This window comes from Megalobrama amblycephala, linkage group LG20, assembly GCF_018812025.1.
Source record: "Megalobrama amblycephala isolate DHTTF-2021 linkage group LG20, ASM1881202v1, whole genome shotgun sequence".
NCBI lineage: Eukaryota > Metazoa > Chordata > Actinopteri > Cypriniformes > Xenocyprididae > Megalobrama > Megalobrama amblycephala.
Window position 1 is genome coordinate 3,306,721 of NC_063063.1, and position 25,951 is coordinate 3,332,671.

Below are 25,951 nucleotides of genomic sequence, written 5' to 3' on the forward strand. Positions count from 1 at the left end.
AAAAAAGATGTTTAAAATTAGATGCATCATGTGGGAACAAATTCAGAGACTTTAAATGAGTCACATCATGAGAAATCAAATTTTCCCTACATTTTTTGAGATGAAAGAATTTGATGTGGTATTATGAACATGCACTTGCACCATTTATTGAAACCAAGGTGTAAAAATGACACTATAAAAACTTGGTACCTACCATTCCTGATCATCTTAAAGGGATAGTTCACCCAAAACTGAAAATTCTGTCATCATTTACTCATCCTCAAGTTGTTCCAAACCTGTATGAATGTCTTTGTTCTGTTGAACACAAAGGAAGATATTTTGAAGAATGTAGGAAACTGAGCAGTTCTGGGCACCATTGACTTCCATAGTATTTTTTTTATTTTTTCTTCAAGTTAATGGTTCCCCAAAGCGGCCTGGTTACAAACTTTCTTCAAAATATCTTCCTTTGTGTGCAGCAGAACAAAGAGATTCATACAGGTTTGGAACAATTTGAGGGTGAGTAAATGATGACAGAATTATCATTTTTGGGTGAACTATCCCTTTAATGGGAGTTCCTCGACTGGAATAGGACCCTGAGGAAGTGTGCAACCTGGAATCTGCCATCTTTGTCATGTGACAATCACCCATAAAAGGCATCAGAAGAGGTAAGACATATAAAATAACTGAATCTTGTGTTGCCAATCAAATTATGTGCATGCATGAATCTAATCCACACTTTTAAAGGCACAATATGTAAAAATCTTTGGATTAAAATATCCAAAATCCACTAGAACGATGTTATATATTTTGCTGACTTTGTGTACATTATCCCAAAGAATGTTTAAATCCAGAGAAATAAGCTATTTTAACCAGGACATGGACTGTGTCGCCTATCAATGACATCATATCTGCGTTATCCTCATTTTCCGGTTTTATTTTATAGAAACCATGGAAACACCAAAGACACTTTAATATATTATGTGTTTTATTAGACAGTTGAGCAACTGTTTGGATACATCCATCAACAGAAAACTAATCATGTTATATAGCTGAACACATTCAGTCTTATTGTTTAAATCTTGTTTTACTGATTTACCGCGAGTACCATATTTAACCGTGACCAGGCTTGGGAGGGTTAATTTAAAAATGTATTCTGTTACAGTTACAAATTACTTCATAAAAAAAGTACTCAGTAACGTAAGTACCACAATAAGAAAGTAATGTAATCTGATTACTTTTGGATTACTTCATGGTCACATGTATAAAAAAAGAAAGAAAGAAAGAAAGAAAGAAAGAAATGGGGGGGGGGCAACTTTACTGTAAATAAAATGCATTTTTAAATTTAATTTTAATTATTTCTTCTCAATTTCTGCAAGTTTTTAAATTTTACGCATTACATACTTTTGAATGGGTCTCAACAATGAAAATATTTTACAAATCTGATGAATTATCTATTGCAATATTATTATCGTTGTTGTTTATAGCTTAAAAATATAAAAGTGACATCAGATCATAACCAAACTGAACAAGCTCAGATCAAACATTTCTGTTCATGTTTGTTCTGCTTTCATTTTAATGTTTAGCATTTTGGTTACTTTTAAAAACTATTAAAACTAAGCAATCATGTCTCATTTCCACAACTTGGGAATACACAGCCCTAAAAAAAAAAAAAATATATATATATATATATATATATATATATATATATAAACATATATATATATATATATATATATATATATATATATATATATATAATATGTGTGTGTGTGTGTGTGTGTGTGTGTGTGTAAAGGGCTATTCAGACATCTAGTGGCTACAGTATGGTATTACAGATTATTGTTTTAGTCCTTTGATAAAGAAAGTGTTTTCGTAGCTAGAAGGCAGAGTTTGCACTGTACAACCGTTTGCATTTTCTTCTTTGAAAACAAAATAACAGCGAAATTTCCATTAATTGAAAACGTTTTCAACTTTTCTCATCCATGAACATGATTTCTGCCTGAGTCCCTTCCCGATTCTGTTCCACCGGCTGTGAGGTGAAGACGACACCTCCCATGATTCTGCAAAATCAAGGCGTCATAAAGCTACGCTTTTGTTTTGAATAAGCGACCTCTAGTGGCGAAAATGTACATAGTGTGCCTTTAAATCTGTTTCAAATAACTGCTGAAACTAATTTAACTAATCTAATCTGGTCAAAAATATACATCAACACATGACCAGTTCACATTATCATGTGAGGAGTGTGTTTCTTAAAGGGACAGTTCACCCTAAAATGAACATTCTGTCATCATTTACTCACCCTCAAATTCTTCCAAACCTGTATGCATTTCTTTGTTGGAAGATATTTTGAAGAATGTTTGTAACCTTAGACAAAATTAAGTGTATATGACCCTAAAACTCTTCTATATGAAAACTGCAGGCAGTAAATGTACACTAGATTCAATTGCTTGACAAATAATATTAAAAAGAAATCCAGGTTGAATCCTGAGAATGGTTATAGCATATTCTGCTAACAGAACTGATATCCTCAATCCTAAAGGAAGAGAAGTGAACACAGCAGAGAGCCTTCACCTCTGACGGCACTTAGCAAGAGCAGGAACTGAATATATGGGGTTAAAGGTCAATGGCTGATAAGTCATGAAAAGCCTTGATGAAAGGTAAACTGTGGCAATGATAATAAACAGACGCAACTTGACAAAACGGGCTAAATAAATCAAAATGATAAATTATTTAACTGAAACAAGTAGGCTTGGAAAAAGAAAGAACATCCATTATATTTGATAAGTGGTTGAGAGCCTTTTATTTTCTAAACTTGAGCTCTAAACAAATGGATGGTTGCAGCGTTCTCAGAAATACTGTTTTAAATACAATTCATATTTCAAGAACAAGGCAACAGTGAGAGGAAAAACATTCTCCTCAAGCTGACAAAAGTAATAGAAATAGGAAAAATCCTTGTCAGGAATGGTTTATGGTTAAAACAAAGAGAGAGGGTTGTGCATTAGTAATGAGAAAGCAAAGCATTTTTGTGTTCCTTTAGCTTTGGGCACTATGCTCCAGTTGCTGATTTTTATTAAAATTTTTATTGTTAGGTGAAGGTTACATTAAAACTGCCTTGGAAACTTTTTACAATGACTTTATCAATTATGTTTATGAACATATTCGATTATTTTAAGCTTGCACAAAAGACGTGTCAATCTTAAAATGTAAAAATGTACCCCCAAAAATCAATTTAATCATAAAACATTTCAATATTTATAATTTTACACAAATAGCAAACAACACTTTTATTCAAACCCTTAAAAAAAGTGGACAAAAAAGTTCAACAATGTGAGTGAAGAGCATGCTTGAAACTAATTATGAGATGCAATGTGTGAAAAAAATATCACTTTTTGTGCATCATATTTTTATTGTGCATAATTTGTAAGTAATTATGTCGAATTATTTCAAAAGTGTGAACATATTATTTAATTAGTTTGTATTTAGGATACATAAAATGCTTTAATTTCCAAAGGAGTGTGTCATTTTATTCCAACAAATGTTTAAAATGCCATTTCCAATTTGAGATGTGGGGTGAAATATTGGATGATGGAAATGTTCATGACAAAATTCTTCACAAATTGAATCAATTATATCGAGAATGTGAAACATGTTTGTAAGACAGCTTATTTTCGAGCCCACAAGGCATTTGGAAACTCAGCAGGAAGAGTGAACTGCATTAGGGCTCGCAGTTCAACACAAGGGGTTTGCTAGGGTTGGTCAAAAATTAATGGGATTTAGATGTGTTAAATAGAACAGTCTGCACAGGAATCTGCATAGAATACAGACAGGTCCTCAATTTTGCTGAATGTTAATATTATTATTTAAAGTCGGTATGGAACAGAAAAGGGTTATGACTAAACCTATACTTTATACTATTTTATTTACTATTTTATCTCTTGTTGTTGTATTTGTATATGTGCACTAAGAAAAATTCCTTGTGTGTTCAAACATTTGCAATGAAGCTAATTCTGATTCTTCTGAAGTTGCAATAGTCTTTTCTTCCAATATTGTGAAGTAGCCATATATCCGAGTGAAACGGCTTCTCGAACAAGAAAAAAACGTAGTGCGGGACTTGATTTTGCTAATAGGGAATTGTTTGAATGGTTGTGGTTTGCTATTGGTGGATCTCATGTGAGTGACAGGTTGCCCCGCCCTCGTGCCAGTAATCCCTCTCATCACAGATGTCGCTGCAGGAGGGAGGGGAAGTTATTTTGATTCACGATTACGAGGCACATGAATTAAAAATGATGCACAGATACTGCAAGTTTCCATAAAAATAGGAATGGATCATTTTGATTTCATTGTCTTAACTGTTTTAATATTTGAGTCAATTACGACGGACAAACAGTTTTACCTACCGGCCAGAACAGGTAAATCGGGGTGAATTGAATGAATGTTATACCTAGAGCAAATAATATAGAACCCAAGAGGTGACACTCTGATATTTTTTGGGTAACAGCCACTAGATGGCGCTCCGGTAGCGCGGCCGCCATTATGGGGTGAAAATACTAACTGGACCATAGAATCCTTCACATCTTACACACCCAAAATCGACGAATTTCACAACCAAATCAGAAGCGCAATAGAACAGTTTTTTAAATTAAGTTGTATGCCTCTTACAGTAAATGTTGTATTGTCTTATATATGTTTTATTTTACCAGTTGTGGAATCCAACCATTCATCCATCTGAGGTAACGTAGTTAGTATTTCCATTTTAAGCAACGTTATACATTTAATAGTAAATTAATAATGAATAAATTTAAGATCATCATGTTTGCAGCGAATAATATATTTCAGACCTATGGAGTATAGGCTAATAGTAATAGGTCTGAATTGAAATATATTGTACGTTTTAATGTATCACGCTACAAACATAACGATCTTATAATACATGATGCATTGCTGTGTCCGTTATCGCATATTCCCACTTTTGCTTTAACGGACATTATACAACACTGCAAAATCAAGCTGTTTCAGATATTTCTTGTCCAACATTCCCAATTTTTCTGATGCATGTCCTTAATTTAATTTCATATGTTGCTATTAATTCAGTGTTTCTAAGCCTAAGGCTAATACTAGATTTTAAAGAATTTTAACCCAAACTGACTGGGTTTCTAGAGAGCAAAGGTTTTGTGAAAAAAGTCTGTAAAATGAACTGTTAAAAGGATTTGATGGTCACTAGCAATAGTATTTTATTCAGTGATGTCATCAGTCAGGTTGGATTTCAGCTTTAATGTACTTTTTTTTTTTTTTTTAACAAAGCAGCTGATATTGCCATAGAAACTAGTGGACGACGAGTCAGCAAAATCGCGTAAACGGAGGGCTGCTGCTGGGCGCCGGTGTTGCAATGGAACGTTCTATAGAGGGTATGCACGTGACGTCACCGTCGACCGTTACAACTGAGGTCACGGCCACTGAGTGGCAAAAGATTCAAGGGGCTCACACACCGGACGCGAAGCTCAGCGCCTCGCCACGTCTTTAAAATTCGAACGCATTGTTTTCTTTGAGTGTATGCACACCGGCGGCGACATTCGGCGCCCAGCTACGACTCAGAAAAAAATATAAAACAATGCGTTCGAATTTGAAAGACGTGTGGCGGCGCTGAGCTTCGCGTCCGGTGTGCGAGCCCCTTGAGCGGCAGCATTGGTTTTCAGCGTGAATGTCGCGAAAAACACACAAAACACATCCAAAACGGGAAAGAGCTTTGTGATTGACTATAGAAATAGCTTTGACACAAACCCTGAGGTATATATTTAAAAACTGCAGAAAGCTACAAGGAAAAAAACAAATGGATCACTGCAATTCACAGAAACAGCTCGACTCCAGGCAGAGAAACATGGATTTGCAGTTATCATTTTGTGTCAAATTGTTGGATTTTGAGGTAAAATCATACCGTATATATTGTATTGTTATATTAGTTTGACAATTCATCAATTAAATATTTTCCATCTTTTATTCTGCATAATTGGGTGTTTTTCAATAAACAACACTGACAAAAACTATACTACAAAACTATATATGTTTTAGGGATGAACAATATGACGATATAACATTGATATAAGTGATTACTCGGATTTAAACCTAGGCCTACCTATATTGTAGTTATATAAAATATTCACATGCAGATTTGCTTTATGTATTTCCCCGCCGTCGAAATCAGGCACATATAAATGTCATGAAACACGACTCCTGGCTACATGACAATATCCATGGATTAGGTTTATTTGACAAGTTGTAAGGAACACATTCAATTCCAACCTTTAGTGTAATCGTTTGTTTTACTCGCGTTTTCGCAGTTTCCCCTGTTAAATCCAGTCACGCAGCAGGTTCTTTTGCCACTCAGTCCAGCTGAGGGAGCGCGTTTTCGGCGGGAAAGTGACGTCGATGCATACCCTCTATTGAGTTTCGCTTCTTGTTACTGTATATCTTTGCATAGCCTAAGTGGAAATACAAACCGGAAGACAAGAGAGAACGGGCAGCGCTGAAAAGGGGTGGGGTTGCATAAGGTGTATACGCGTTTTATTTTTTAACTTGATGCACCGTTTTAAACGAGCGCCAGAGGCTAAAAAAGCAGATCGAGTCAAGAAATGGCCGTCCTTCCGCCTATTTACGCGGGGGAAAAAACGCTATGCGTAAACCGGATCTAAGCTGAAAGCGGCATCACCTTCATCACGGACAGACGGAACTAAAGTCATAAAACATGTTATTTGTGAATTAAAACGTGTTTGAAATGTAAAAAAATATAATGGGCTTTGGACGCTAATGCCACTGGTTCAACACAAAAATGAACGAGAATTCACATAGGCTAACAGTTAGCCTATGTTTACATTTTGTTCTTATTTTAAATACATAGGTTTTTTAAACAGATAAATACATCTGTTCTTATTTTTAAGAACATGTTTCACAATTGCCTCAAAGGTAAAACGATTGTATATAATTTTGAATGTAATTAATTGTTAAATTATTTTTTTCTTTAAGCCCCAGCAGCATATGGCTTCCTTACTGTCTTGAATTAGTGTCTTAGGAAACTATAACTAACCTATGCATTATGTCCCTGTTTCAAACCAATACATTACAGGCCTAGACTGGACATGTGACACCCAAGGGTCCAATTAAAAGCTTTTGTCAGTTTATAGGCATGGTGATAACTACTGATGATAGATGAGTATAATCAAAAAGGGAAGATAGGAGTTTAAAAGGATGTTTTCTAAGGCACAAAGCCAAAGCCGGTCATTGGTGATATAAAAGTGACAGCTGAACTGGCGGACAGTTTTGTTGTTTAAAAATGGTCAAATGCAGTGTTAACTAGAGTATGTTGCACTGTCGACTGGATGGATAATGGCAGGGTTAAAGCAAAAAGGTTTCTGTACAAGAAAGACATGAAAAACACATAAACAGGACTGCGAATTAAATAATATTTAAATTAGAGTTCCTAGCCAAGATTTGCTAATAGGTGTCACTATTGTATATACATTTTTATTACAGAGTTTTATATATTTTTATGTTATATATTATATTTTTATTTGTATAGAATATTTTTTTGTCAATGATGTGCTGATTCAGAATAAGTTATTTCATAATGAAATTAAGTGACAATATAGATGTTGCCCTTTGGTCAGAGTAATGAGGGACGTGAACTCATAACCTCCTGAGAGATGTTATTTAAAATTGTTTTGGTACATAATGTGCGTGAGAGCTATTGCTAACCTTCTAATTTTGTATCTAAATCATTTTCTGGAAGATTTGATAAGCTTAGATTGCATCTGTTTTATGTCAGAGGTATGAATTTTTGAGAATTGTTAGGAAAACATTCGTCATGGAGCCATGGGATACTATTTTTCTACATTTGTACATGGGAATTAATCTTTTTAAGTGTTCTAATATAAGCATACTGTCTCCCACCAAGTTCTGTCTCATACATTCATAAGCTGGGTTGAAAATGGACAAACCCAGCAGTTGAGTTAAATGTTTACCTAATGTGCTGGGCAGTTTTATTTAACCCAACTATAAATTACTATATGGATCAATTATTATTCATTAAACATATTAATAAATGTTAATTTCCAACATACTTTGGGTTCATTAAGCAAGCAATATACAGTAATTTTTAAACAATAGTTGGGTTAAATAAAACTACCCAGCAGGTTGGGCAAACATTTAACCTAACCACTGGGTTAAAACAACAAAATTGCTGGGTTTGTCCATTTTCCACCCAACCTGGGTTGTTTTTAACCCAGCATTTTTTAGAGTTTACATCAATAAGTTGGGTTAAATATGGACAAACCCAGTGTTTGGGTTGTTTTGACAGCGGTTGGGTCAACCTGCTGGGTAGTTTTATTTAACCCAATTATAAATTACTATATGGATCAATTATTATTCATTAAACATATTAATAAATGTTAATTTCCAACATACTTTGGGTTCATTAAGCAAGCAATATACAGTAATTTTTAAACAATAGTTGGGTTAAATAAAACTACCCAGCAGGTTGGGCAAACATTTAACCCAACCACTGGGTTAAAACAACCAAATTGCTGGGTTTGTCCATTTTCCACCCAACCTGGGTTGTTTTTAACCCAGCATTTTTTAGAGTGTAGATCAATAAGTTGGGTTAAATATGGACAAACCCAGTGTTTGGGTTGTTTTGACAGTGGTTGGGTCAACCTGCTGGGTAGTTTTATTTAACCCAATTATAAATTACTATATGGATCAATTATTATTCATTAAACATATTAATAAATGTTAATTTCCAACATACTTTGGGTTCATTAAGCAAGCAACATACAGTAATTTTTAAACAATAGTTGGGTTAAATAAAACTACCCAGCAGGTTGGGCAAACATTTAACCCAACCACTGGGTTAAAACAACCAAATTGCTGGGTTTGTCCATTTTCCACCCAACCTGGGTTGTTTTTAACCCAGCATTTTTTAGAGTGTAGATCAATAAGTTGGGTTAAATATGGACAAACCCAGTGTTTGGGTTGTTTTGACAGTGGTTGGGTTAACCTGCTGGGTAGTTTTATTTAACCCAACTATTGTTTAAAAAATACTATATGTCTGGCTTAAAATGCACCAAAAATAGGTTGGAAATTAAAAATCAGGCACATACTAGAGGAAATAATAATAATCAAAAGGTGAACATTTATTAGTAAGCAATTTAATAAATGTTTATTTATTAAACATTAGTAAATGTTCATTTCCAACCTATTTTGGGTTCATTTTAAGCTATATTAATTTTTAAACCACCCAGCAGTTTGGTGAAACATTTAACCCAACCGCATGGGTCAAAACAAACCAGGTTTGTCCATTTTTAACCCAACTTCTGTTATTTTTAACCCAGCATTTTTTAAAGTGTAGTATTAGTCTCATAGTATTTTTTATTTGTGCATTTTTTTGCATATTGGTGGGTAAGAATGCTAATTTTAGGGAAAAGTGTGAGTTTGTACAGTATTTATACATGTGCACATGTGTGGTCAATCATACCCTTATTTTGAAGATAAAAGTTTTATACTACCAGATTCTCCTTCGAGCCATGAGTTGGGAATAAGGACAGGTATGTTATAGGCTTGCATTGCACCTTAGCAGCCCATAAAACTGCTGCAAAAACAACACATTTATAACATTTTGAATGTGCGCCAGATGTGAGCCAAAGAAGTGTTGTGGGCCATTCTCAGCCTCTGTTGAGATATTAACACCAACCTGAGTCAAACTTGAAGTATATGATAGAATCATTTTTCCTGTGCAAAACCCAAGAGGATGTACTGCTCAAATTGGATGCATGTTTGTTTCTCTTTAAACTTTATTCTGAAAATGTGTTCTTTTGACAACCACAATAAAACTTTGCTTCAGACATTTATAAATGTTTAAATAATGCAGTATCCTTACTTGAACAAAGAGAATTACACACTCTTTCATTAGCTGCACATTTTAATGTTTATGCACAATGATAATTTATATATGTAGAAAGTAATATAATAAGTTTTGGATGATTATATGCAAATATTCTATACATGCAATAAAGTAAAACATTGGCATTAAAAGCATTTACATAAATATTGGCAAAATACTGTGATACATTGAAAACAAGGGTAAATGATGCATAATATTCATAATATATTACAATACATTCAGAATATATTATCAAAAAAGTTAAAAAGCATATTTACTTTTGGTTTCTTCACATGGCATCCTGTCAAACCAAAAACATATTTAACAGATATTTCCAAAAATGGAAACAAATATATATATATATAACAAAATATACATTACCCTGTGTGTGTATGTATGTATGTATGTATGTATGTATGTATGTGTGTGTATGTATATAAACACATATGTGTTTAAATGGCCATGTGTTATTAATTACTAAATTTATTTTAACAATTAGTAACACATTTGGTTATTTAAACCATGGCAGTGTTGGCTATCAGCATCAAATAAATCAACTGTTTTCAAACAAATTAACAACCACATTCCTTATTCATGTGTCATTTAGCAACAGTCGCACAAAAATCCTCAAATATTTGGTCCAAGCTGGATGCCATGACAACCATGACATCATCCAGAAGTCCACAATCAATTTGACAGCACTTGTACAGGAGGGCAGAAATTGCATAATCATCCTTACAACACGGCCCTTCCATTGCATGGAAATCAACCACGTCTACTTTGCTTTTGTGCTGAAAAAATTAGTCTTCCACTTGCCACTTATCATGCCTCAGTCTGCTCATGTATTTTTCTTAATGGCACAGAATCAAAGGCAATCTCACATGCTCGTACTTTGAATTGCACTACAAAAAAGTGGCGCTGAAAGCAAGGATTGTCTGTTTACAAAGTGGGAATGTATTGCGACACAAACCCTCTAAATGTTTAAAACTAAGCTTGTACGTTAGTGTCGTGCAGGACGTACCCCTCGGTGTCTCTGTCACAGTGTGTCGGTGAGCTCTTGTGGGGACAGAGGAGGGCGTGGAAATGCCTTCGAAAAGTTTCTGACAGACACGCATACAGTATTGGATTGGCGCAGCTCCACGAATACGACAGCAGCACCACAAACTCAAAGCCACGAGTGAAATCCAATGCCAAATCCGTCTGGTGCAGAGAGCAAAAGTTGAAGACGTAGAACGGCAGCCAGCAGACGCCAAACACCAACACAACCGCCACCACCATCTTGGTTACCTGTTTCTCCAGCCGGTGGCTCTCCAGTGAAGAAGTGGTGTTTCTCAGAGTCACCAACAGCGCTGTGTAAAACACAATCATTACGGTGAAGGGCAAGGCAAAGCCCAATACAAACGTGTAGCTGAGAAAGGTCAACCACCAGGTGTCAGATGCAACATGGGGGTCAACGGTGCACAAACCGTAGTTGGCGGAAAAGTGAATAGCCATGGGAAGAACGGGAAATAGAGAGATAAACCACATTAATGCAGCGATGATCTTCGCCCGACGCGGCGTCCGCCAACGAGCGAAGCGCAACGGGTCTACAAGCGCCATATAGCGGTCAACGCTCATCACCGTCAGGCAGAACACGCTTGTGAATTGATTGATGCCATCCAGAACCATAACCAGCTTACATACGGCATCTCCGAAGATCCACTGGTCCTGGAAGTTTTGGATAGCAATAAACGGGAGTCCTACCATGAAAAGTCCATCAGCCAAAGCCAAGTTGAAAATGTAGACGGTGGTCGCCGAAGACATTTTATCCAGCTTCAGAATGGTGATGATGACCAGCGAGTTCCCGGCCAATCCCACAATGCACACTGCCAGGTACATTACGGCCATGGTGATGCTGAAAGCATCAAAGTCCTCCTGGATGTAAACGTTGTTTATCGCAGCGCCATCCAGGTCTAAAACCGACACATTGTCGTAAAACATTCCCAAAGGTACCGCGGTTTCCATTTCTGGTCAAAAATGGTTTGTAGTCCTTGCTGGTGAAGTTCAAACGTAAATCAGGAAATTTGTTCTTGATCTCCACAAGTTTATTTTCCCATCTTAATAAGTGGTCTTCTAAGAAATCACAGTGGTAAAAACATATTTCACCCCAAAGAACTGGCACTCAAAGTGCTGGTCTCCAAACTCTAATGGGTGTTAGACCCTCCTAGGGAGATCTTATATCCCAAAGTTTGTGTGTGTGTGTGTAAGTCATCCGTCGACTCCGATAAGCTGCGCCGTCCCGTTCCAATCCGCTGTTATGAGGTTTCCAGGGTGCCATCTGTTACAATACTTTTGTTTTCATAACTAAACACTCTTGTCAGAAGGTCCATCCAGCCTCTTTCTTTCACACTCCCTTGTTCACTCCCTCTCATTTTCCTCCTTCACTCCACCCCTCTGTTTCCTCCCTTTCCTCGCAGTTCAGTGGGGGGTCAATCTGAGCCGATCATCCCCCAACTTCCCCTCTGGGCCACCCACTTTACAAATACGTCCCCAACGGATGACTGATGAATCTGGCCTGTCTCCCTCTGCTTGTTTGAGTATGCTGCGTTCCCCCCTTCAGTGTTTATGTTTCTCGCTGATTGTCTTTGTTTGTTGATCAGTGAATCATTTATCACACGCACAAGGCCTCAGTGGGTGGAAGTGGTTGCAGATAAAAGGGCAAGAGTAATGAGTGATCACCTTAGTCCTGTTCCTCCTCTGACACGCATAGTTGGAATGCCGCAATTCTCACAGTGAACTTCCCAAGAGATGCAGGAAAACAGTAACTGAGGGAGGTAATGATTATATATACTCACCTCACTGACAAGCACTGTTTGAGTAGACATATGTCATTATGCAATATGCGAATGGTTTTGGAAGTTACTCTACTCCTAATTCCGTGAAATCATTCTTAGAATTTGGAACTTTCCATTGGCATGTTACTGTTAACCTTGAAATGCCTCTGCAGGCTGAGCTTATATGTAGAGGTTTAAGGGGCCTCGAGTGACTTTGGGTAGCTGAAGACAGGTATCCAATCCTCTCCAATAAATCTACATGGCCAGCATTTGGTTTCACTGTTCTGGGCATGAGTTTTCTTGCATCTCTTAACTAGGAACATACCGGTTTTACAAATACCACGCTGTAATTTCGAAGAACTGTAACTGTGTGTGGAAAGAAGAACCAGGACATGATTGAAAATGTTCTGAAACCTTTCATTCAGAAAACTTCTGTGCATCTCATACCTGTATTTGTCTTTTATGTTTTTGTTGTATGTTTGCTCTTTAATTAGTAAAAACCAAACCCAAGTTGGGTTGAAAATGGACAAACCCAGTGATTGGGTTAAATGTTTGCCCAACCTGCTGGGTAGTTTTATTTAACTCAACTATTGTTTAAAAATTACTGTATTGCTTGCATAAAATGAACCCAAAATATGTTGGAAATTAACATTTATTAATAAGTTTATTGTTTAATTATTATTCAATAAACATTTAATAAATTGCTTATTAATAAAAAGTTCACTTTTTGATTATTATTGTTGCCTCTAGTAATTATGTGTCTGATTTTTAATTTCCAAAATTTTTGGGTTCATTTTAAGCAGTAAATACAGTAATTTTTAAACAATAGTTGAGTTAAATAAAACTACCCAGCATGTTGGGCAAACATTTAACCCAACCCAGCTGGGTATGTCCATTATCAACCCAATTTGGGTTGTTTTTAACCCAGCATTTTTTAGAGTGTAGTAAAAATAAGGTATTTATGAAAAATGAATGACCTCAGAAGTTCACGATGGTCTTCAGCAGATATACTTTGCAAGAGTCTTTCCGCCTCTGTTGTTGAAATAGCACTGCATTTGCTTTAGGGGGAGATCTGGGATGGTTGTAAGATCATTTTCTGTTTTAACATCAGTAATTCAGTGGTTGTTTGTGCTAGATGTCTCAAATTTTGATACATGGTAGTCACATTTATCTACTGCAAAGAAAACTCACTTGCATAATCACAGATAGCTGGGGATAGAAGTAATTTGCTGAAATAACATCCACACTATCCAATTTTTGCATAAACATCATTGAAGAACAAAGAAAAAAAACTGTTTTCAACAACGTGAACAATTTAAACTGACAAAAAAACATGTTTTTTTTAGAACTTTAAAGGGGTGGTTGATTATGATTTCACTTTTTTAACTTTAGTTAGTGTGTAATGTTGCTGTTTGGGCATAAACAACATCTGCAAAGTTACGACACTCAAATTTCAATGCAAAGAGAGATATTTTCTTTACAGAAATCGCTTTTTAAGGACTACAACAAACGGCTAGTAGGGACTACAGTGAGCTTCTTCCTGGGTTAGTGACATCACTAACCCTAAAATTTACATAAGCCCCGCCCCCGAGAACACACAACAAAGGGGGAGGGGCCATGTTGGGCTGCTTTAGAGAAGAGGAAGAGTTGTTGTAGTAGAGTGTTGTTGTCATGCCGTCATTTTACGCCCGACTGCTTCACAAACGAGGGTCAATTCAACACAAAAGATGAACATGACGGCACATGCTAGTGGATGAGTTGATCAACTCCACAGCAACTACATAAATGTATCCACTAACCATTCAGAAACGTCCAGTTTCATTCTAAAAGTTGTAACTTCTTCCTGAGTCTCTCCATCAGTGTCGACTCCGGTTTGAACAATGTAAGGCTGAACAAAATCCTCATTTTGGCTGCGTGAGATTCTCCAGCTTTGGATTTGTTGAGCTGTTTAAGCTCCGCCCTCTTCTGGAAAGGGGGTGGGGAGCAGCAGCTCATTTGCATTTAAAGGGACACACACAAAAACGGTGTGTTTTTACTCACACCCAAATAGGGGCAAATTTGACAAGCTATAATAAATGATCTGTGGGGTATTTTGAGCTGAAACTTCACATTCTGGAGACACCATATTACATCTTGTGAAAGGGAAATAATAGGTCCCCTTTAAATGAAGTGCAAAACAATTGCAGCACAAAGGGGTTGGCTGTAACATTTTTAATAATCTGTTCTAACTATCCACACCCCAAACAGTTGTAACTGCTAAGTTTGAAGCATAAATACAAAGCATCAAATTAAGCTACTTCAGGTCATGTAAGTTAAATAATTGTTCGTACAATTTAATGATTGCTACGCAAAAAATAATCTTTACTTTATTACCTGAAAATAATTTTTTTGGTCATAAAATCTACAAATTTGCTCACACTCACATGCAATTTCTTCTGTGAGCTCAAAAAGAAGATGGGAGTATGATATTTATGATGCTACTAAAGCTATTTTCTGAGCTGTCAAACTTACAGTGTTACATCAAACATCATGTTACAGTCCCCCATCATAACTGTTATCAAATTAACGATAGGATATGTCCAATTGTTTGATTCATGCATTATGACAGGTGTTGCACTCACTCCGAACTTATGCATGTAGATGATTTACTGCATTATAACATGAATAAATAATTGATTGTACAATAATTGTAAACTCAAATTGAGCTTAGCATTATGTGAATGATAATAGTATTTTAATGCAGTATTTTAAAGGCAATATTTGTGTGTTCTTTTTTATTTGCTCTATTATTTCTGTTTTTCAGTGTTACTGAACTTACTCCCCTTTCATCTTTCATCTCTGTTCTTTATGTCAAAATAATAATAAAAAAAAAAATAATAAAACATAGTCAAAGCTCCAAGACATTTTAATATTCAAAAAACCTCAAAACTCTGATTAACTGAACAGACCTTCTTAAAGATGAACATGAGAAGTTCATATGGGAAATGAATCACTGTCATGAAAGAAACACAAATCTGCTCACCATAAAAGAAAAGAAACAAAGAAAATATAATGAGAAGCAGATACAAGTGCTTTTCTAAGAAAGCTGACATTATCAAGCAAGAAATTAGATCAAATAAATGAGAACAGAGATGAAAGATAAAAGGAGAGTAATAACTCTGAAGAGCAAATATAAAGGATCTAATTAAAGCGCACACATGACAAAAATTAAAAGATAAAGGAATAGCGATAAGATATTTTTGATTGTGCTGCAATATATGTAGAAAATACATTTTATAATTGTATCATTGATGGGATTGGAAAATGATTTGAAAGGGGTTCAAACTTGCCTAAATATAAAGCAACATTTAAAAAATCAAAATTAATTTTAATTAATTGTAATTTATTATTCTGTTGCAGCAGGTGACGTCACCATATCAAGAAGTAAATTAAAGTTTCTTTATGATATTTCAGTGCTTTTTTTTTGCCAATTTTTTCTAAATTCTTCCAGAATAATATAAAATGTATATATAAAATATATACAGTACAGTCCAAAAGTTTGGAACCACTAAGATTTTTAATGTTTTTAAAAGAAGTTTCATCTGCTCACCAAGGCTACATTTATTTAATTAAAAATACAGTAAAAAACAGTAATATTGTGAAATATTATTACAATTTAAAATAACTGTTTTCTATTTGAATGTATTTCACAAAGTAATTTATTCCTGTGATGCAAAGCTGAATTTTCAGCATCATTACTCCAGTCTTCAGTGTCACATGATCCTTCAGAAATCATTCTAATATGCTGATCTGCTGCTCAATAAACATTTAATGTGTACAATTGTACAAAATATTTGTGTACAATATTTTTTTTCAGGATTATTTGATGAATAGAAAGTTCAAAAGAACAGTGTTTATCTGAAATCTAATCTTTTGTAACATTATAAATGTCTTTACTGCCACTTTTGATTGATTTAATGCATCCTTGCTGAATAAAAGTATTCATTTCTTTAATTTCTTTTCAAAAAAATAAAAATAAAAATTCGTACTGACCCCAAACTTTTGAACGGTAGTGTATAATGCTACAGAAGCTTTGTATTTCAGATAAATGCTGTTCTTTTGAACTTTCTATTCATCAAGGAATCCTGAAAAAAAAAGTACACAACTGTTTTCAACATTGAAAATAATCATAAATGTTTATTGAGCAGCAAATCAGCATATTAGAATGATTTCTGAAGGATCATGTGACACTGAAGACTGGAGTAACGATGCTGAAAATTCAGCTTTGCATCACAGGAATAAATTACTTTGTCAAATATATTTAAATAGTACACAGTTATTTTAAATTGTAATAATATTTCACAATATTACTGTTTTTTACTGTATTTTTAATTAAATAAATGTAGCCTTGGTGAGCAGACGAAACTTCTTTTAAAAACATTAAAAATCTTAGTGGTTCCAAACTTTTGGACTGTACTGTATATATATATATATATATATATATATATATATATATATATATATATATATATATATATATATATATATATATATATATATATATATATATATATATGTATATATATATATATATATATATATATATATATATATATATATATATATATATATATATATATATATATATATATATATATATGTATATATATATATATATATGTATATATATATATATATATATATATATATATATATATATATATATATATACAGCTATGGAAAAAATTAAGAGACCACTCCAAGTTCAGAAATCAATGTTAAGTGGTCTCTTAATTTTTTCCATAGCTGTATATATACATATATATATATATAGTTCACACCTGTACAGATGATTATTTTTAAAACTTGTTTAGCCAACATATGAAATACTAAGGGTGATTGGGACATAAGGTCAAATGGGACAGTATAACTATATAGAGTTTATTTTTTCATCTGATGAGTGAATATATATATATATATATATATATATATATATATATATATATATATATATATATATATATATATATATATATATATATATATATATATTTGTTTTTGCTGAGCCCTGGCTGTGAGACCACATAACTAAAATGGGATACCCTCATTGGTCTAACTTCATGTAGGTGGGCGGGGCATGCATCAAACAGGAAGTTGACCGTGAAATGCATGAACTGAGGAAAATGACATAAGCTTTTGGTAGCTTTAATAATAAGGTCCTAAAATTGTCATACTATATTGTACAAACTTTTGATAGAAACATGAATATGATGCACTACTGCTACAAAATCAGTAAAAAAATTGTTAATATAATGTTTCAGAATTAGGTTGTTTTTATTTTACAGTATAATTTTGGGTGATTGGGACAGTGCTTAAATGCTTTGCTAATTAAGAAAATTATAGCCTTGCAATAGTATTGTATATGCTCTATATGCTCGAAATCAGTGTTCCCAACCATGTGCATGCCCTAATCAACCACTGAAATATTCATAGCTAGATTTTACTAAAGTAAAACAACCAAATTTTGAAAATATAAACATTAAAGTTTAAACTTTTTTTTTTTTTTTTTTTTTTACTGATTGCAATAATTTCTACTGATGCAGTAGATTTCTACTGGTTTGTGCAGGTTAAATTTGTTTTTCAAACAGTTAATTGGTGATGGGCCCACCCAGCATCTCATCCAAATGTTACCTTTGCATTTTTTTTTTGTTTACTTGTTTACTTGATTTTTAAATGATTTCAATGACTTTTGGACTTCAAGCCTTCTTTTGTGGATGGATTTATAAACTGAGAAATAAAGCTGAACAAACATAAACATGGACTCCCAGGTGAAAAAAAAAGTACACTTCCATAATATACTTAAAGTGCTCTATTTACGTGCACTAATTTTGTACTTAATATACTAAAAATTTTCTTTAGTACTTCTTAAGATCATCTTAAGAGCATTTAAGTGTACTCAACTGTGCTATTTTGAGACACCATGAAATATGAACTATAATGTGCTTTTAATATACTATCTCTGTATTTAAAAAAATGTATTTAGATACCACTTGTAGTACACTATGGGTTCAAATGTACTATAAATATAGTATCTAAATACATTTTTTTAATTGCAGAGATAGTATATTAAAAGCACATTTTAGTTCATATTTCATGGCTGTCTCAAAATAGCACAGTTGAGTACACTTAGATGATCTTAAGATGATCTAAAGAAGTACTAAAGAAGAATTTTTAATATACAAATTATTAGTGCACAAAAATAGAGCACTTTAAGTATATTATAGAAGTGTACTTTTTTTCACCTGGGCTCTTAATGATGATGAACAGAAAAGGAAATATTGCATATAAAATTATATCAAAGTATGAACTAACATGTGCAATACAGTAAATGTGCTTACACTACCCTAAATCAATGGAAATATGTGCTGTCCCAATCAGCCAAATGTTACTTAAAAAACATTTTTTTGCTCAGTTTACAGAAAAGTGTATGTTACAGATGCTTACATTATAATATACCATTGTTTCCTCCTTAAATCGATAGTTAACATCTTCAGTATTACAGAAATGCATCATGATGTTTTTCATTTATGACAAGAAACCTTGCTTGCACAAGGCGGAAATTCAAAGTCTGTCCCAATCACCCTTAATTCAAACATCATCCGATAACCTGTTGCAACGCAGCAGACGTGGTCACTTTAAAATACAGTTGCGTGTGAATCACCCAATAGGAGCTCGAGAGGGGCGGGACTTATGCCGTAACACAGACACGTGTACAGGAAAGCAGGAAGTGAAGCGGCTCAGTTGGTGCCTGTAAACAGTAAGTACAATTCAATAGTAAGTAGGTAAAAATGTTAAAGAATGAATGAAATGTGTTATAAATGCGTTTGTTCTGTTTTTGAGACGTTTAAATGCAACATCAGTTTACTATGCTCTGAAATATACTACTATGTTCATCATCAAACTGCACTTTATCGTGTCATGAGAGTGTTTTAACATAAATATAAATATAATATCAGTTTGGAAGAGACGCTGGTGTTGATTAATATGATTGATTTGTGCGTAATGACAGCTGTTGCACTTATTCAGAAATATCTGACACTAGTCTAGAATATGTTGTATTTATTTTGTCATTATAAACCTACAATTGTTACACAGAGTTTGTCATTACATGAATGCTAATTCTACAAACACAAGCTTTTAAAGTGGGCTTGTTTTAAGCATCACTGTTTGCAGGAATCCTGGATCAACAGGATTTGGTCCACACCCACCTGTGTGATGAATAATCTGCATCTTGCGTGTCTCCTTTCTGTTTTTCGTCAGCACAGGCGTCATGCTTCCAGGCTTCAGTCCTGTGGTTCAGGCCCTGCTGGGGACCCTGTTCACCTGGGGTCTCACTGCAGCTGGAGCCGCGCTGGTCTTCGTCTTCTCCAGCAGACAGGTGAGCAGATCCCATCAGCTGGGATACTTCAGACTGGTTTTGGAATATAATATCGAGCAGGGGTGTCCAAACTCGGTCCTGGAGGCTATTTTTTCAACTTGGGTAAAGTTGGTTTTATATTCGCACATTCGGACTTCTGATAAATTCAGACTTTCCAATAAATGTGCAATAAATTAATGTTAGCAAATTTTAAGCAGCGACATGATATTGACAACCAACGATTGTCAACTTACAACATTTTTCACAGTCGATCAAAATAGGCAAGTATTGTTTTAATGGCATATTTACTTGTGAATGTCCACTGAATGTCCAATGTAGTGTGATTAACAAGGCTATTGAACACGGATGTCCGAATGTGCGAATATAAAACCAACTTTACCCTAGTATTTTTTCATAGGGGTGGCACAGAAATCTTTATTATTTCAACATAAAAATGAGGCTGATTATAATGTACTGGACTGTGCCTACAACACAACTTAAAGGGTTAGTTCACCCTAAAATGAAAATTCTGTCATTTATTACTCACCCTCATGTCGTTCCACACCTGTAAGACCTTCGTTCATCTTCAGAACACATATTAAGATATTTTTGATGAAATCCGATGCCTCCGTGAGGCCTGCATAGGGAGCAATGACATTTTCTCTCTCAAGATCCATTAATGTACTAAAAACATATTTAAATCGGCTCATGTGAGTACAGTGGTTCAATATTAATATTATAAAGCCACGAGAATATTTTTGGTGCGCCAAAAAAAACAAAATAACGACTTATTTAGTGATGGCCGATTTCATAACACTGCTTCAGGAAGCATCGGAGCATAAATGAATCAGTGTGTCGAATCTGCTGTTCAGAGCGCCAAAGTCACGTGATTTCAGCAGTTTGGAGGTTTGACACGCGATCTGAATCATGATTCGATACGCGAATAAAGGGGCTAAATTTCTGGTTCTCAAAACCCCCAATAGCTTGTTCTCCATGTATGAGACATGCAGTTAACTACATACTGTAGTTCAAAGATTATTCAACCTTCATTGAATTTTATTTAGTTTTAGTTTATTTGTAAAAATATAATATATATACAATAAAAAACAAAAGTACAATCCATATACTGTGCAGAGAGAGGCAAAAAACCCAAAGCAAAACAAAAAAACACCTAAACAACAACAACCAAACTAAATGGGAAATTAAAGAAAGGAAAAAAAAAAAACTAAATTATAAATGTACAGTACAGTCCAAAAGTTTGGAACCACTAAGATTTTTTATGTTTTTAAAAGAAGTTTCGTCTGCTCACCAAGGCTACATTTATTTAATTAAAAATACAGTAAAAAACAGTAATATTGTGAAATATTATTACAATTTAAAATAACTGTTTTCTATTTGAATATATTTCACAAAGTAATTTATTCCTGTGATGCAAAGCTGAATTTTCAGCATCATTACTCCAGTCTTCAGTGTCACATGATCCTTCAGAAATCATTCTAATATGCTGATCTGCTGCTCAAGAAACATTTAATGTGTACAATTGTACAAAATATTTGTGTACAATATTTTTTTTCAGGATTATTTGATGAATAGAAAGTTCAAAAGAACAGTGTTTATCTGAAATCTAATCTTTTGTAACATTATAAATGTCTTTACTGCCACTTTTGATTGATTTAATGCATCCTTGCTGAATAAAAGTATTCATTTCTTTAATTTCTTTTCAAAAAAATAAAAATAAAAATTCTTACTGACCCCAAACTTTTGAACGGTAGTGTATAATGCTACAGAAGCTTTGTATTTCAGATAAATGCTGTTCTTTTGAACTTTCTATTCATCAAGGAATCCTGAAAAAAAAAGTACACAACTGTTTTCAACATTGAAAATAATCATAAATGTTTCTTGAGCAGCAAATCAGCATATTAGAATGATTTCTGAAGGATCATGTGACACTGAAGACTGGAGTAACGATGCTGAAAATTCAGCTTTGCATCACAGGAATAAATTACTTTGTCAAATATATTTAAATTGTAATAATATTTCACAATATTACTGTTTTTTTACTGTATTTTTAATTAAATAAATGTAGCCTTGGTGAGCAGACGAAACTTCTTTTAAAAACATTAAAAATCTTAGTGGTTCCAAACTTTTGGACTGTACTGTATGTAACTGCAACAAGTTAATTGCAGCATGTGTATATATAATAATAATAATAATAATAATAATAATAATAATAATATACTCCAAAAACAAACCATATAGAGTGCATAAAACATCAATAAACAAAAAAGCAGCAATAAAATGATTCTTTATACATCTTTTGTAACATTTTAAAGAAGAACATTTTTCTGCTAGATGGGATAAACCCTTCCATAATTGAATACCCCTAAATCATATAGAGTATTGACCAAGTGAGAATTTTAGGAAGATTAAGTGACAGTGAACCTGTGAATTTACTTTAAAATACATCTTAAATTGCTCTGGAATGTTACCTTCACCTGAATATATGTAATAAATAAAGACACAGATTTGACAAATGTTAATATCATAAACAGTAAGAGCCTGAAGTTTCTGAAATAGAGAAGCAGATGAAGTATATGCATTTGATCGAGTTGCAATCCTAACAAAACCTTTCTGAAGGATAAAGATTCTTTGAAGAGTAATAGGAAAAGTGCTCGCCCAAACATCATTTTAAGTGTAATTAATTAACAATTCCGAGTTTGTCTGTTTTAAAAAACGGACCGAAAAAGTAAACACTAACTTTCTATATTGTCAAAATAAATAATTGCAACAGTAGGAAAAATAAATTGACAATTAATATTAAACTTTTCTTTTAAATTGATATAAATATAATACATGCATCGATATATATATATTTATATATATATATATTATATATATATATATATATATATATATATATATATATATATATATATATATATATGTTTTTAAACAAATTAAGCTTATGTGTATTCATTTGAGCTCTTTGTGAATCTAATATAAATTATTATATTATAAATTATTAGGCATATTTCTTTGATTCACATGCATTGATATAGTCTTTCAGCTGCCTTCTCAAGCTTTCACTGCAGCAGTGTTTATTCCTGCCTTGTAAATGCATTTAATTTCACTATATTTTTCATAAAAAATGACAAAAGCAGTGTTAATTTATTATAAAAACCACATAGTCTCATTGTTAACTACGGAAGAGGATTAGGGCCAAGCAATAATAAAAAAAATTAAACCATCTCGAGATTAAAGTTGTTAAATTTCGAGAAAAAAGTCGAGATAAAATGTTGAGAATAAACTCGTTAAATTTAGAGAAAAAAGTCAAGATAAAGTATTGAGAATAAAGTCATTAAATTATGAGAAAAAAGTCGTTAAATTATGAGAACAAATTCGTTAAATTACGAATTTGTTCTCATAATTTAACAACTTTTTTCTCGTAATTTAATGACTTTATTCTCATAATTTAATGAGTTTATTCTCAACATTTTATCTCGACTTTTTTCTCGAAATTTAACTAGATTTTTCTCATAATTTAATGAATTTGTTCTCATAATTTAACAACTTTTTTCTCGAAATTTAACATCTTTAATCTCGAGATGGTTTTATTTTTTTATTATTGCTTGGCCCTAATCCTCTTCCGTAGTTAACACTTAATAAAACTTCTAAAATTAATTATATCGTCATTATGTTTTTTTAAATTCTTTTAAAAACCTTATTCGTCAATGACCCAAATATTAGTTGAAAAACTAGAACCTAAACAAAAATGAGAAATGTTGAAATAAGTTCAAGTTGAAGCACTAAAATTATAAACTGAAAAAAATAAAAAATATTAAATCTAAATAGCAATTAAAAAAATACAATAAAAAATTACAAAAGCACGACTAAAAATTAAACTAAAATTAACATGAAATATTTTTTAAATTCAAAATATTAATAATAGAATTGATCTAAGAATTAGTTTCATATTTGATGAAGTTTGCATTACTGATTCTGTTATTTTCTGGTTTATTACTGTGGAGCTGTTATTGTATAAAGCACTATAGTGAAAATAAATGATGATTCAGTTTTTATTTTTAGGGTGAGTCAAAGCATTGAATCAAACTGTGCTAGTGTGATTATTTGCGCTTTCTTTTAAATAAATACTGTAATTTTAACAGTATAAGACAGTAAGTTCCCTTGCTTTAAAACTAATATTTCTAACGGGACATTTTAATGTAATTTTACAGGAATTCTACTGTTAAATATACAGTTTTTAGAAGTGTAAAACCATAAATGAACACACCCAGAATTCTGTGTGACTCTTCACATTTGATGTTTTTTCATTTAAGTAATTACTTTCTTGTCAGTTATGTACATTAGGCTTTTATGTTTCATCTTTTGTCATTAAATGGTTGTTTATTGCATTATTTAAATGTTGTGTGTGTGTATGACACTGTGTGCATCTTCCATATATTAGTGCAAATCATATTTAATATTTCACTAGGTTGGAATATTATCAGTTTCAATTCATGCTATCGTATTTTTTACGATAAAGTTCTTTAGGCCTACTGTAAATTTTATTATTATTATTATTTTTTTTACAATGTATCTTTTTTCTTTCGTCCTCACAGAAGCGGATCTTGGACGGCAGTCTGGGATTTGCAGCAGGGGTAAGAGACCCGTAACCCCTATTTTTTTTCCTTTCATACTTTACTTTATGCGTCCATCATTTCTTCACCTATTTGCCATAAATTCTTTTGGGGTCACCATCACATCTCTCTCTCATTTTCTTTTCGCAGTGAAATAGATATTTGAAATTCATTGGATAAGGGCAGGCAGGGGCACGTTTTGTGCTTTGTTGTTCTCTAGTACTCAGGAAAACTGTCAGTAAGGGTTAGAAAAGAATAGACGTTATTTATCTGTGACCTAGAGTTAATTACACTGTCTCATTTTGATTATCCTGAATATCTAATGCAACATCAGGTTTGCAGAACTCTTATTTCACAATTCATCTTTTGTGCTTGCCTGAAGGGCCGTGAAAAATTGTCTAGTGTTGAAAATGAAAAATATAATTTCCATGACATTAAATATGCATGTTTTTAGATTGGAATTTAAAATCCAGCAAACTAATAAAGGGTAATAAAGGGTATACATGTTTATTTTCTGCCTCCATGTTTAAGACATTTGAGTCATTGCAAATTATTATATAATGAGAACTTGTATAATGATGATCAGACTTTAGTTTAAGTGCAGTTTGTGTAGTTTTTTTCTCTTATTAAATCAGAAATTTGAGATCATTTCAACCTTTAAATATGATTGTACTTGATGACAGTCTGTCTTTTAAATCATATTTTGATCTGCAAAACTGGAGAAGAAATTATTGTAGGAAATTATTATTTTGATCATTAAATTGATCAAATGTCTATCTATTGTTCCATCCATCCATCCATCATCCATCCATCCATCCATCCATCCATCCATCCATCCATTTTTCATTCTATGGTCCATCCATCCATCCATCCATCCATCTTTCATTTTATGTTCCATCCATCCATCCATCTTTCATTCTATGGTCCGTCCATCCATCCATCCATCCATCCATCCATCCATCCATCCATCTTTCATTTTATGGTCCGTCCATCCATCCATCCATCCATCCATCATCCATCATCCATCCATCCATCCATCCATCCATCCATCCATCCATCCATCTTTCATTCTATGTTCCATCCATCCATCCATCCATCCATCCATCCATCCATCCATCCATCCATCCATTTTTCATTCTATGGTCCATCCATCCATCCATCCATCCATCCATCCATCCATCCATCCATCCATTTTTCA

General features: G+C 33.4%; 2 protein-coding genes across 4 annotated transcripts in view; one reads left to right on the forward strand and one right to left on the reverse strand.

The window, feature by feature from the left end:
- Positions 1–9,851: 9,851 nt before the first annotated feature.
- LOC125255091 (somatostatin receptor type 2) lies at positions 9,852–12,455 on the reverse strand. Its single transcript, XM_048170055.1, has one exon. It carries the CDS (start codon positions 11,909–11,911, stop codon positions 10,895–10,897), a length of 1,017 nt encoding a protein of 338 aa, XP_048026012.1. The 5' UTR covers positions 11,912–12,455; the 3' UTR covers positions 9,852–10,894.
- Positions 12,456–19,427: 6,972 nt separating this feature from the next.
- The window catches only part of LOC125255090 (zinc transporter ZIP11-like), a 168,979-nt gene continuing 162,455 nt past the window's right edge, over positions 19,428–25,951 (forward strand). For 2 of the 3 annotated variants that reach the window (XM_048170052.1, XM_048170054.1), the window contains exons 1-3: positions 19,428–19,516; positions 20,020–20,137; positions 24,736–24,774. In XM_048170052.1, the coding sequence (XP_048026009.1) occupies positions 20,030–20,137; positions 24,736–24,774 (147 nt within the window). In that variant the 5' untranslated portion in view covers positions 19,428–19,516; positions 20,020–20,029. The remainder of the gene's footprint in view (positions 19,517–20,019; positions 20,138–24,735; positions 24,775–25,951) is intronic. The other variant, XM_048170053.1, reaches the window with a different exon arrangement.

What these genes read in the sequence shown, in the direction of transcription:
- LOC125255091 (XM_048170055.1), bottom strand. Translation starts at nt 11,911, where the DNA reads ATGGAAACCGCGGTACCTTTGGGAATGTTTTACGACAATGTGTCGGTT.